At 38.2% G+C, this 15618-nt stretch overlaps 2 protein-coding genes across 2 annotated transcripts in view; both read left to right on the top strand.

The window, feature by feature from the left end:
- Positions 1-15618, top strand: part of LOC131935460 (uncharacterized) — a 114718-nt gene that overhangs the window by 6492 nt on the left and 92608 nt on the right. The gene's annotated exons all lie outside the window — the stretch shown is intronic.
- Positions 9213-10554, top strand: LOC131935463 (uncharacterized). The gene has a single exon (XM_059291857.1). It carries the CDS (start codon positions 9406-9408, stop codon positions 10552-10554), a length of 1149 nt encoding a protein of 382 aa, XP_059147840.1. The 5' UTR covers positions 9213-9405.

Raw genomic sequence — 15618 nt, 5'->3', positions numbered from 1 at the left:
TGTCTGACTGATGGCTTGATATCCTGTCCTATATGTCTGACTGATAACTTGATATCCTGTCCTATCTGACTGATGACTTGATATCCTGTCCTGTATGTCTGACTGATGACTTGATATCCTGTCCTGTATGTCTGACTGATGACTTGATATCCTGTCCTGTATGTCTGACTGATGACTTGATATCCTGTCCTGTATGTCTGACTGATGACTTGATATCCTGTCCTGTATGTCTGCCTGATGACTTGATATCCTGTCCTGTATGTCTGACTGATGACTTGATATCCTGTCCTGTATGTCTGACTGATGACTTGATATCCTGTCCTGTATGTCTAACTGATGACTTGATATCCTGTCCTATCGCTGTATGTCTGACTGATGACTTGATATCCTGTCCTATTTGTCTGACTGATGACTTGATATCCTGTCCTATCGCTGTATGTCTGACTGATGACTTGATATCCTGTCCTGTATGTCTGACTGATGACTTGATATCCTGTCCTATATATCTGACTGATGACTTGATATCCTGTCCTATATGTCTGACTGATGACTTGATATCCTGTCCTGTATGTCTGACTGATGACTTGATATCCTGTCCTATCTGACTGATGACTTGATATCCTGTCCTGTATGTCTGACTGATGACTTGATATCCTGTCCTGTATGTCTGACTGATGACTTGATATCCTGTCCTGTATGTCTGACTGTTGACTTGATATCCTGTCCTGTATGTCTGACTGATGACTTGATATCCTGTCCTATCTGACTGATGACTTGATATCCTGTCCTGTATGTCTGACTGATGACTTGATATCCTGTCCTATCGCTGTATGTCTGACTGATGACTTGATATCCTGTCCTGTATGTCTGGCTGATGACTTGATATCCTGTCTCTGTATGTCTGACTGATGACTTGATATCCTATCCTATATGTCTGACTGATGACTTGATATCCTGTCTCTGTATGTCTGACTGTTGACTTGATATCCTGTCCTGTATGTCTGACTGATGACTTGATATCCTGTCCTGCATGTCTGACTGATGACTTGATATCCTGTCCTGTATGTCTGACTGATGACTTGATATCCTGTCCTGTATGTCTGACTGATGACTTGATATCCTGTCCTATATATCTGACTGATGACTTGATATCCTGTCCTGCATGTCTGACTGATGACTTGATATCCTATCCTATATGTCTGACTGATGACTTGATATCCTGTCCTGTATGTCTGACTGATCACTTGATATCCTGTCCTGTATGTCTGACTGATGACTTGATATCCTGTCCTGTATGTCTGACTGATGACTTGATATCCTATCCTATATGTCTGACTGATAACTTGATATCCTGTCCTATCTGACTGATGACTTGATATCCTGTCTCTGTATGTCTGACTGATGACTTGATATCCTGTCCTGTATGTCTGACTTATGACTTGATATCCTGTCCTATATGTCTGACTGATGACTTGATATCCTGTCCTATATATCTGACTGATGACTTGATATCCTGTCCTGCATGTCTGACTGATGACTTGATATCCTGTCCTGTATGTCTGACTGATGACTTGATATCCTGTCTTGTATGTCTGACTGATGACTTGATATCCTGTCTTGTATGTCTGACTGATGACTTGATATCCTGTCCTATCTGACTGATGACTTGATATCCTGTCCTGTCCTACCTGACTGATGACTTGATATCCTGTCGCTGTATGTCTGACTGATGACTTGATATCCTGTCCTGTATGTCTGACTGATGACTTGATATCCTGTCCTGTATGTCTGACTGATGACTTGATATCCTGTCCTATCTGACTGATGACTTGATATCCTGTCCTGTCCTACCTGACTGATGACTTGATATCCTGTCCTGTCCTACCTGACTGATGACTTGATATCCTGTCCTGTATGTCTGACTGATGACTTGATATCCTGTCCTATATATCTGACTGATGACTTGATATCCTGTCCTGTATGTCTGACTGATGACTTGATATCCTGTCCTGTATGTCTGACTGATGACTTGATATCCTGTCCTGTATGTCTGACTGAGCTGTTGGTGATGTGGTGTAAATATGTAAATGGACGATTGAGAATCATTTCACATTACTTATATTGTAAACTTCTAGTTGATTTCTAAATGTTAATTCATTAATTGATCTCTGTGTGCTCGTTCCGTTTTGAATTTGTTCTGGTGTTATTAATGTGTGCAATTGGTTTACTTAGGTTTGGTAAATCCCTCCTATTTCCAACGAGGATGCACAGTGGGGTGAACATATGTAATCAAAAACCTTCTACCCCTTTACCGTAATTGCAGAATTTGTATTAGCCTGTAAAACAATATTTTATAATTTAGACCACCCCCTGTCGTATACAAGAAACCTCGTCTGCTCTGCTACGCCCCTGTGTTAAAATTCACTTGACATTAATTTTCACGTGGTTAAAGTACGTAGGCATTCTACACAAATAATTGTGCCTAGCAGCGACATGTAAACCTGGTGGATTAAAGTGTTTGCATTTTAAAAAGAAAGAAGTAAAAAAAAAAAATAGGCTAGCTGTTGCGTGTGTAGTGTTGGGGGGGGGGGAGAGGCTAATGTTGCGGATGTTAGGGTTGTTGCGTAGGCACGTTACATTAAAGGGTTGTTGGTTGGCGAAGGCTTTGATTTCTAGCGGTGAAAAGTACGCGTTTCAATACGTGAATTCTAGTATTTTCGTTTAAAAAAAATAACGTTCAATAATATTTCTTTAAACACCTTTGAAAACGAACAGCTATTTTGTGTAGACTATTTTAATATCACTGCATATTAATACATAGCGCATTAATAACACAACATAAATTAGACTACCGTAAGCTATAGGAATATTCGTCATGATAGTTTCTTCTTATCTTAGCGCAGTCATTCCCATTTCTCATAATATTCACGTAGAAAGATGTGGCTGTACAATTTTACGCCCTAGCATTATGCTGGTATCATTGAAAATGTTTCTGTATCACACGGGAAATAATGTATTACTTTCTCATTTCTAATTTATATAGCCTTATATTTGAAACAAGACATTACCCCCCCCCCCCCCCGTCAATTACCCCCCCCCCCCCCCAAACGTACATTCCCCCCCTTCCCGACATTAATCCCCCTGAGTAATTACCCCCCCCCCCCCTGACAATTACCCCAGCCCAGTAGGACATTACCCCCCCCCCCCAACCCCGGGACACAGCTTAAGGTACATCTAGGGTTGGGGTTAGGGTTAGGATTAGAGCTATGGCTATGATTAATTCAACCACCGATATATCATTTCTTGTATTCGATCTATACAAATTGTTTACAAGTTAAACAAAAATTAAATGTGTGGCTTTTACTTTATCGTATACGAAGTATAGAGGAATTATGGTAATCCTGCGAAAAATCGAAATTGAGATTTTCACAAATCTATACGTTTTAAGCCTCCGAGTCGGAAAAACTTAGTTTTGCAATTTTGTCTCAATGCCTGTGTGTATGTGTGTGTGTGTGTATGTCTGTAGGTCTGTCTGTCTGTAAACACGATGACTTGAGTATCATTTCAGTTATGCTGAAAAAAATTCATATAATATTATCAAATTAGCAGCGTTGTAAAAACTTTTGAGAGATTTCCCGGGGAGAGGGAGGGGGGAGAGAATGTCGAGAGAACCTTTCAATATGAGCAAGATTTCTCCCTCGAGATTTGTAATGGTAATCAGATTTCTAGTGGTAATAAGATTTCTAATGGTAATCAGATTTCTAGTGGTAATAAGATTTCTAATGGTAATCAGATTTCTAGTGATAATAAGATTTCTAATGGAAATCGCTAGACCACGCAGACTTACACTGTTACAACAGGTGCTGTTGATTGATTTTTTAAAAATTTTTAATATCACTAAGACGACAAGCTTAACAAAAATGTGTACTAAAACCAAAAAAGACACAGGTGGAGCGGAGGGGATATTATATATATATATATATATATATATATATATATATATATATATATATATATATATATATATATATATATATATATATATATATATATATATATATATATATATATAACCACAATTTAAGTAATAGAACTCAAAAATCGAAACAATTTTTTAGGGTAATTCTAGGTCGCTATACTCAAAACTTTACTACAGCGTAATTACCAAAATTAGTTTTTTAATCCCCCGCCGATCCCTAGAATATTGTAGAATATTGAGTGTATGAGGTATGAAAAGTAAGCAGTATTACCAGTATTAGCCACCTGTCCCGCTTTTAAACCAGAGGTGGAGTTAGAAACAAAACCTCCCCCCCCCCTCCCCACAAAAAAAAATGTATATATATATATATACACGCTGCGACTATGGAAGAACAAAAATACAAGGACACTTGTCATGAAAACATTCTATTAAATTGTGTCGTTTTTATTGCAACTTATTTTTGATATTTTCTCTAAAGAATGTTGCAAGCATCAGCGTGTGTTTGATTGTGTAGAAAAATGTGTTTGAGTGTAGGAGAAAGAGGACACGGCTTTCACAGTGGTTTAAAAACAAAGTGAAAAAATCTTAAAAAGAACGTGTTTATACAATAAAGATAATCCAACTGCTGCTAGAGTATTCTTTCAACAGAACAACCATTAAGTAAATAATACACGAAAATTACCCCCTAAACGACTAGTCCCCCCCCCCCCTCCCCGCTTTGCCGGGTCTGGCGGTATGGTGGTTCCGCCCCTGTTTTAAACGTATTTGGTTTGATCTTTCCTCTAATTTTGTGGCTAAGATTCGAGCTTGTGAAGGCTTTCGCCGGATACACCGACAATATTTCTGCTAGCAAGACCTATCGTGACAACTAGCACGTAAGTGATCTAATTCTAGTTAAACTTTTTATAATGTTTTTTTTTCGTTTCTAGTAATTTAATCCAATACACATCAATAAAATGTTTTGAAATAATCACCTTCCTACTCGTATACACTATACATACATACATACATACATATATATATATATATATATATATATATATATATATATATATATATATATATATATATTTATATATATATATATATATATATATATATATATATATATATATATAATAGTATACTATAGTATATGAAACTTTAGTAAGTTGTTGAGAATATTTCTGGAGAGGTATCTGCGAAAAAAAAATCGAATTCGCAGGGGTGGCACCCCGGCAGGGCGCGATTAGTTTTTTCATTATATACGATATGAAAAAATAAAAGTCGATTGCAGTTTCACACCGTTCACCCATATGCCATGAAACTTTGGGGATTGATGAGAATATTCACGAGAAGGTTTCTGTTAACAAAATAATTAAAATTTCATATGGAAGGCGCCTAGGAGAGTGCGATTTTCGTCAATACACAATTAGGCGCCCGGAGTTCCAGAGCCGCTATGATAGCACTTGGTATCTGTTAATCGAGCGTCCTGCATAGCGGGTAAGGAGTACTAGTATATTAAGCGTTAAAACTTCAACAGGCGCAACCACTGGCGCCCTGTCGATTGCACGACCCGAAGCGCCCGGGTTAATCGGTGGCAACCGAGAGCGCCCCTCTATAACATACATACATACATGTATGTGTGTGCGTGCGTGCATGTGCGTGCGCGTGCGAGTGTGTGTGTGTGTATGTGTGTATGTGTGCTTGCGTGCGTGCGTGCGCGTGTGTGTGTGTGCGTGACAGTCCGGAAAAGACTTAAAATGATTAAGGCCAAAAGTATCGCCTTCCACCTTATTGATCAGGTGGCGACACACACATTTCTGAAATGTGATTCTTGGAAAAACCGATCGTGTAAAAAGCGCTTACAAGATCCTACTGAGAAGCGTATACAGTTTTTCGGGTTAGGGCGAGTGGCGAGTCGAAAAAAGGCAAAAAGCTGCCATATCTATATCTGTATCTGTGTCTGTATCGGTATCTGTATCTTTATCTACATCTACATCTACATCTACATCTACATCTACATCTACATCTACATCTACATCTACATCTACATCTACATCTACATCTACATCTACATCTACATCTACATCTACATCTACATCTACATCTACATCTACATCTACATCTACATCTACATCTACATCTACATCTACATCTACATCTACATCTACATCTACATCTACATCTACATCTACATCTACATCTACATCTACATCTACATCTACATCTACATCTACATCTACATCTACATCTACATCTACATCTATATATATATATATATATATATATATATATATATATATATATATATATATATATATATATATATATATATATTATATATATATATATATATATATATATATATATATATATATACTAGCCGTCCCGACCAGGCCCTGCTCTGGCTTCTGTGAAAAACCTTTCTGTTAAAGACCATTACCTGTGTGTTTAGTAATCATCATAAATCCGGCATTGCCAACCCAAACCACAACCAACCAAAACAACAAAACGCAAACATAACGCTAACACAATTACAAATACAAACGAAAACAAAAACCTAACAACAAACCCAACCACAATCACAAACACAAATACAAACACAAAGAAAAAACAAACAAAAAAGCAAAGGAAAACAAAAACCTAACAACAAACCTAACCACAACCACAAACACCATACGAACACAAAGAAAAAAAAACAAATGAAAAAGCAAACGAAAACAAATCAAATCCAAACGCAAAACCAACCACAAACACAAACCCAAAGAAAAAAACACAAACGAAAAAGCAAACGAAAACAAACCAAATCCAAACGCAAAACCAAACACAAACACAAACACAAACCCAAAGAAAAAACACAAACGCAAACGAAAACGAAAAAAGCTTAATAATCGACAAGACAGGCCCTCACCTGGAATCCACAAGACAGGAGGAAGAGAGGCAGACCAAGAAAGACCTGGAGACGTGACCTGGAAGAAGACACCAAGAAGATTGGATACACCTGGGGACAGTTGGAGAAACTAGCCCTGGACAGAGACGTCTGGAAAGCTCTTGTCAGCGGCCTATGTCCCAGTAGGGACGACAGGCAAACATGACATGACATGATGATATATATATATATATATATATATATATATATATATATATATATATATATATATATATATATATATATATATATATATATATATATATATATATAGATATAGATATAGATATATAGATATAGATATAGATATATATATTGATATATATAACAGTAAAACCATTATGTAAATGCTTGTAGCCATTAAAGTTCCTGACTTTGACTGTTTATAATTCAGAACTGCAGCTAAAATTAGCTTTAATTCCCCCCCCCCTTTTGGCGCCCCTAGGGTTGAAGCCCGGGAACCTATATAACCCACTGCGCCCCCGCCCCCCTGCGCCGTGCCTCTTTTATCCACTTAATATACATAATACCAATACATCGACTTTGACTCAAATTTAATCTGATGCTTAGCTGTATGATTTAGAAATAGTTTCCAATTAGGTATACCAATAGTTTAAAATTTTGTACTATAGAAATAGTTTCCTATTAGGTATGTCAATAGTTTTAGTTTTTGTGCTACGGTTGTTTTAAGATGGGTTATATAATTTTATTGAAATTTCATGAGTTGTGGTAAGCCTAGATTTTATCTAGTTGATGTTGAAGTTTAAGTTAATGTTAATTGTTACATACAGGCTTAAAGTGAGATTTAGACTTTTATTTTAGTGTTATTTCAATCAATATTTAGAAGATTTTTTTGTATATTAATTTCCTGCTAAAAGTTTTGTAGATGGTCTCTTGTGAATTAATACATCGAATAAGCGCCTAAACTAATATCAAAATAAAATATACTTTATGAACATAACTAGGCTACTTACTTTGGTTGTTTATTTACATTTTTACTCAAATTGTATGGGTATTCATTTTAAAACAGAGCAAACTTTAGAATAAAAAGCATTTGTGAACATTTAAATAAAGACGTGCCTACGAGGTGGTTGGAAGTTAACGTATGAACAAAATAAGGACAATAGTAAACATGTCGAGAGGGTTATGCAATGGTTGGAGAGTGGTGCAGTAGCACGCTTTGTAAATGTGTTACTGAGCCATCATCATAATTCCTTATGGTGCACTGAACAATAAAGGGCCTCTATTAAAACTCTATACTTCCCACGGACTCATAGCTAGTATTTCTTCCAGACCTTTTTTCTCCGGGGGGGGGGGGGACGGACACGAAGTTTTTGGGGAAGCGGACTAAAATTTCCGGGTGAGGGGGGTCGGACACTGGTAAAGTATATATATTTTCTATATAAATTCTATTACCTTCGGGGTTGGGGCGTAGACATCCCCCCACTCACCCGAAGAGGTGCCTGAAAAAAACTCTGCGCCTTATTATCTTTTCTTGTCTTTTCCCAGCAGTATCGTATCCTTTCAGTTCAGGGTTGTAAAGCTTCAAGTATAATTATGTTATAAATATAACATTCCTCTATGTGTCTTCTTCAGTATGGGTGATTGACTCAACATTTTCACATCTACATCTTGAAGTGCAATATATAGAACTGACATACACTTTCATAACGAAATATAAATTAGACGGCACTGACCAAGAAGATTTGCTGTCATGATAATTTCTTCAGACAGTTATTTTTAATTTCAAGTAATAAATTTAAACCTGATTTCAAAACATGGTCATTTCTTTCAGAATCCACCTAGAATCGAAATGGCTGTACATTTTATCGAAGTTGAATCTTGTGGCTATCATTGGAAATGTTGCAGGAGCACATGGGTGAATATTCGTATATATATATATATATATATATATATATATATATATATATATATATATATATATATATATATATATATATATATATATATATATATATATATATATATATATATATATATATTATATATATATATATATATATATATATATATATATATATATATATATATATATATATATATATATATATATATATATATATATATATATGTATATATATATAATCGTTCACATAGACTGCACGTGCACATCCACATACATGCACACACCCAATACCCATATCCACTAATTTAAAAAAAAAAACAGTACCGAGCAAAACATAACATTTTATTTTAGAATGTAAATAGAATTAAATTGATTTAGCTGATTTAAGGGTACATTGTGATACTTTGGTCTTGTCATGTATAGGCCCAATATATTCTTTTTTTACAGCACGTCATGAAGTTCTGGGCTACGTTTTCGCTCCTAGTGTCAGCTGTTCTATGTCTATTTATAGCCCATTTAAACTACTCTGGTCGTAGTGATTTCTTCACGGATTACTTTAAGCTGGAGTACGGCAATGTACCAAAACGAAATAAAAATTACGGTATTATAAAAAATAGTCCAACTGTTAAAACTCAGCAAAATAACACGATGATATTACCTTGTGTGACCGCAGGAAACGGAAATAAATTTCAACCTATTCCGACAATCGATTTTAATTTCGAGATTAAAACCTCAAACTTCGACAGATCACCAGCAATCGTCAAGAAAAGAGTTCGTAAAATTATCAACTCACCAGTCACCCCCGAAGTTGATAGATGTGTGGGGAATGAGACAGAGAAATATCTAGTATTTTTGTGTACGGGTTACGGCCAGTGTGGTGGTTGGGGAGACAGACAGGAAGGTCTAGTCTTTGCTTATGTTCTTTCTCGTCTGCTAAACCGCTGCTTTAAAATATTCATGCCGCAACCGTGCAAGCTGTCAAAGTTTTACCAGCCGAATAAAGTTCAATGGGATCCGAAAAATGAACATTATGACCAACCCACAAAAAACAATACGTTGGACGCTTCCAACTTTAGATTGAAAGACCTGAATGATCTTTATCCACAGACGTTTGTATACTTTCGTGGATACGAGGATTTATACGAACGTTTTGTAACCAACCCGCATTACATCAAGCAGATCGAAGAGTGGAATGGAATTCGCGATATTCAGGATCGATTCTTCTGGAGTTGGAATCAGTTAATGAAACCGTCTGCGTCGTTTTTATCAAAGGTAGAGAATATTGTCGGTGGGAATTTTTTAAAGCGAAAAGGTGTGGATGTTTTGACACAAAGTCCTCCTAAAGCGCCATTGTGCGATGTTAGCAATTCGACTCTGATTTGTGCGCATGTTAGGATTGGTAAAAATCCGAACGTTCCAAAAGACGACGTCTTCAGCTCTGTCAAGTTGGCGGATATTCCCGTTTTATTTGAATTCATGTCGTCTAAAGACACAACAGGAAACGCCATGTTTTTTGTAGCAACGGACTACGTCAATTTACGAATCCAGGCGTACAACTATTTCCGGGGGAGAGTGCTGGACTTTGGCGCGAAAATTGTGCACACGGACAGACCTGCACATGACGACGATCAGTGCGGAGGTTTTGAGGACGCTTTGGTAGATCAGTTTCTGTTGAGTCTGTGTGACGTCCTGGTTCTCTGCAGAAGTGGGTTTAGCCGGATGGCGTTTTACATGAGAAACAGCATAGATCCTGTGTACATCTTTGAGCATGGCGTGGTTATCCTTTACGAAGAGTGATGAACTTTATGAACTTTTAAGCTTCCTAAATAGCTAACATTATGCTAGCATCTTATCTGTTTTTGACCCACCTTCATGAATAAAAGTTCAAGTTCTGTCTTCCCGCCCATCTTTCTATAATTAAGTTTTTCTCGAATTTGAAAGTTAGGGGGTCATCGATAATTGACGTCACGCTTTTTTGACAATTTTCACCCCACCCCCTCCCTCCGTCACACATCGTCACAAAAAGCAGACCCACCCCCTCCCCTCTAAAATGATGTCACACCTCAGCCTACAACCAGCACTTCTTCCAGGCATCAATTCGGGGCCGGGGGGGGGGGGGCTCTGAATTCTGTCAACATAGGCAGACGTAGAGTATTTTAATCAATTCTTATTTCAAATTAATTTAAACTTAAACAGTTTTCTAAAACGCGAAATAACAGTTAAAACTCATTTTCTAACATTGCTTTTTTATAATGCAAAATTGTGATGTAACACCATTTGAACACCACTTCCCCTCATCACACACCGTCACAAAATTACGGACCTCCCCCCCCCCCCCCCCCCCTATGAGTGTGACGTCATTTATAGACGACCCCCTAAGTAAAAATAAAAGTTATTATGTTATCATTTTGCTGTTGGCTAAACATTAGACTACCAGGCTGTTCTTGATTAAACAAATCCTTTCATTTTGTAGCAGCCAATAATGCTTATTCTGTTTTATCCTCGTTACATTTTTTTTAAAATCTAAAAATAATGAAAACATTTTCTAGCATTACACAGCAAATCAATATGAAACAACAGCGTTAGCCTGAGAGAAAAAGAAAATACTGGTCACACTCTCCGAGTATGTTTCCTTCATACTTCGATAAAAAAAAAGTTTTTAAAAAGTTGTATTATTTCAACAAGGTTAGAGTTTTGATTAACATCTGAATAAACGGATTGTGTACACCTTCTTCTGCTACGTTCCTACTTGCAATATTGAACGAGATTTTCCTCCAACACAATCAAGTCAACTTGTTATACTTATATGCCATGTAGGCTGTTGACTCAGATTTCAGCCTATATTTCTTTCTTGATTTGCTTCCATAGCCTCTGTCATCAAAAAGCAAATTACAAGGCAGCAGTTGTTTGATTTTGGAGTTTTCTCTCATAGATGTCCCCAGCTGTCGAACCTTATCTGCCCGGGGGGGGGGGGGGGGTCGAACTCGGGACTTTTCGGATTAGCAGCCATGAGCTTTACCGACCCCACAGGTATTTTAGGGTTGGCTGCTTGTTATATGTACCGGTGTTTCAGTGTTGGCCACACTTTATATGTACCGGTGTTTCAGTGTTGGCGACACTTTATATGTACCGGTGTTTCAGTGTTGGCCACACTTTATATGTACCGGTGTTTCAGTGTTGGCCACACTTTATATGTACCGGTGTTTCAGTGTTGGCCACACTTTATATGTACCGGTGTTTCAGTGTTGGCCACACTTTATATGTACCGGTGTTTCAGTGTTGGCCACACTTTATATGTACCGGTGTTTCAGTGTTGGCGACACTTTATATGTACCGGTGTTTCAGTGTTGGCCACACTTTATATGTACCGGTGTTTCAGTGTAAGCTTCATGTTATATGTACAGGCAGAGTTTCTTACAGGCATCTCTTCGGGGTGGCACCGCCCCCCCCCCCGAAGAAAGTACCGCCCCCCACCCCCCGAACGAAATGAAATTTATTTAGACAATATATACTTTTAACTGTGTCCGCCCCCCCCCCCCCCGAAGAAAGTCTATCGCCCCCACCCCCGAAAATTTCAAGTGCCCCCCCCCCCCCCCCAACTGAGAAAAAAGTCTGGAAGAAACACTGTATACAGGTGTTTTAGTGTTGGCTACATGTTATTGCATGTGTTCAGGGCTGGCTACAAGTTATATGTAGAGGCGTTTTATGGTTAGCTACATGATATATGCACAGGTGTTTCGGGGTTGGCTACACGTTTTATTTACTAATAATTCAGAGTAAATTTCACGTTCAAAGTTGCGTGTCTTTCACCTGGCCGATGCCGTAGAATATTTCACATCATTTAATGTGATCAAATCGTAAGATATTTAGCTGATTTACAGAATAAAATGTATTTTACACAATAAATCTTTAGTTTTCAAAATATAGTATCTCACCAACTATACTCCGGTATCTGAATAATTTTGGGAAACCAAGAATAGTCGTCTCCAACTCAAGCATCCCTAAAAGTATGTATTTTTAAGTTTTGACATTTACTATACAACTGTTTTCTTATCTTATTAGTAAACCACGACTAGATTTATTAAACACGGCAAAGAAGTTTGAGCGACATGGAAGAAGAAGTAACTGACATTCCACGAAGATGGACGTAAACAAAAAAATTCTAGGCTGGTGGAGATGGTATAATCTCGTCAGATCTGGCGTAGAACGAAAACGAGAAGACAGCAGGCAATATAAACTTTGTATGCCTTAAGGGGGAAGGCTCCGGTAAAAAAAACTTTTTTAATACTCGTTAGAAAACAGTTATTTCTTTACAGCTTTATTAAGATACACCCGCATATGCATTTCCACTAAAAAAAAATTTTGAAAAAATCTTGGTAACTATGACAACGGCGGCCATCTTGAAAAATTAACCCCTTCGTAGGTTTTCCACCATTCACAAAATATTACATTTTAAGCCCAATAAACAATCAATTCATAATCTTCTTCCATATTTTGGGGTAATCAGCTAAAAATTTTAAGTGCATATCTTCAAATTAATTTTTTATGAATTTTCAAAATTTGTGTCCGTTCAAAACACTAGTTTTAATGCCCCAAAATTCCCCAAAGTTAAGTGTTTTGGAAGAAGATTATGAATTGATTGTTTATTGGACTTAAAATGTAATATTTTGTGAATGGTGGAAAACCTACGAAGGGGTTAATTTTTCAAGATGGCCGCCGTTGTCATAGTTACCAAGATTTTTTCAAAAAATTTTTTTAGTGGAAATGCATATGCGGGTGTATCTTAATAAAGCTGTAAAGAAATAACTGTTTTCTAACGAGTATTAAAAAAGTTTTTTTTACCGGAGCCTTCCCCCTTAAATCATCCCGACCAACTGTTCGCCTTTTTGAACAGGTATGGGGCAAAGCTATGGAGGAAAGCTAGGCAGGAGCCTATGGGTGTGCAAATAAGAAGGAAGAAGTGGCGCTGGGTGGGACACACGCTGTGAAAGGCTCACCCAAATGTTACACGCCAAGCGCTTGAGTGGAACCCCCAGGGAAAGCGGAAGAGAGGGCGCCCAAGACAGACCTGGAGGCGGAGTCTTCTTGAAGAACTGAAGCCAACAGGGATGTCTTGGGAGAGGGCAAAATTAGTAGCCGGGGATCGGATGAAATCAGAGGCGTAGCGACCCTTCCCAGCGCCCGGGGACAAAAGTTTGGTTTGCACTCCCCCCCCCCCTCAAACTTTCGATTTGCACCCCCCCTCACACTTTCGATTTGCACACCCCCCTCACACTTTCGATTTGCACCCCCCTCAATCTTTCAATTTGTTTTTCCAACTCATTTTGGTGCCCCCTAAGGTCGGCGCCCGGGTACATATCCCCCCCCCTCCGCTACGCCTCTGGATGAAATGGAAGGAAATGGTGGAGGCCCTATTTTCCATAAGGAGCAAAGAAGACTAAGTCAAGTAAGTCAACTGTTCGCCACTAATAAAATTGAAATAGAAATTGCTTTGGTCGTAAAAGTTTTAATGTGGCAGTTAACGCTCATGAAGATCTGGGTATTGTTTTCTCTCTTAATGTCAGCTTTTCTATGTCTATTTATAGCCCATATAAACTACTCTGGTCGTAGTGATTTCTTCACGGACTACTTCAAGCTGGAGGACCACAATGTACCAAAACGAAATGGAGGTTACGTTTTAAAAAATAGTCCTTCTTCTTAATTTTAGTGTTAGAAGGGATCCCCCTCCACCACAATTAAGGATACGTGTCAACTGGTTATGCGCCATTGAGGCCATTGACTCCGATTTCAGCCTGCTTTTCTTTTTGGATTTGTTTCCATAGCCTTTGTCCAATCAAAAAACAAACTACAAGGCAGCAGTTGTTTGATTTTGGAGTTGTCTCTCCGAGACGAGTGGCTGTCCCCAGCTAACGAGCCTCATCGGCCCGAGAAAAATAGTCCAACTAGTTGTAAAATAATGTAACCTAATCGCCCACACTGTTTCTTTCAGGCATCTCTTCTGCCCCCCCCCCCACCCACTCATCTCTTGAGCAGGTTGTTGTACTGTAGGTGGTCTTCAGCTTAAGCTTGTACCGCTGTTGACGTAAAATAATGGCCTAACGTGGAGTTATTTTCTTCAAGCTCCTACTGCGTTTAATCCTGGATTGAAGGATTATTGTAATACCTTACTTAAGCTATGAGCACTTTAATGCAGTTAATGCTTGTGATATTTGATGCTTTTAAACCTTGATGTATGGAACTTTTTTTTTTCGGGGGTGGGGGGGGGGGGGAATTTGCAATTTTCTGAGGACGGGGGGTACTAAATATTCTGGGGGAAAGGGTCGGGCACTGGTAAAAGTATACATTTTCTAAATCTATGTCGTTGGAGGGGGCAGTAGAAGTGCTTCTGGTGTGGTGCTGTCCCACCCTCCTCCTCCTCCCCCCCCCCCAAGAGATGCCTGAAAAAACACAATCATCTAATATATTATCCAAGCTAGCTTGTTTCATTATTCATTGAATTTGGATTGGGAATTAAATTTTAATCTGTTGTTGCATTACATTAATGATATAAAAATACAAATACAGGCCTTCGTTTGTGGTGTCTCTTCAAAGCTATTAGCAGTGTTTCTTTCAGACTTTTTTCTCCGGTTGGGGTGGGGGCTTGGTATTTTCGGGGGGGGGGGGGATCCGAACAATGGTAAAAGTGTATATATTCTATATATATTCAATTTCGATGGAGGGAGGGTAGACTTTCTTTGGATGGGGGGAGGAGGGGGGGGGGGTTCTGAACTATCATAGAAAAACGGTCTCCCCCCCCCCCCCACACACCAGAGCTCTACGCCTTGGATGTGTTGGCTTGCTATAATATTAATACTAGATCTA

The sequence above is a fragment of the Physella acuta genome, unplaced genomic scaffold (assembly GCF_028476545.2).
Source record: "Physella acuta isolate Inbredline_101_S28 unplaced genomic scaffold, ASM2847654v3 ptg000145l, whole genome shotgun sequence".
Classification (NCBI taxonomy): domain Eukaryota; kingdom Metazoa; phylum Mollusca; class Gastropoda; family Physidae; genus Physella; species Physella acuta.
This window is presented reverse-complemented; position numbering and strand designations above follow the sequence as displayed.

Coding starts and splice junctions, on each gene's coding strand:
- LOC131935463 (XM_059291857.1), top strand. CDS start 9,406: ATGATATTACCTTGTGTGACCGCAGGAAACGGAAATAAATTTCAACCT.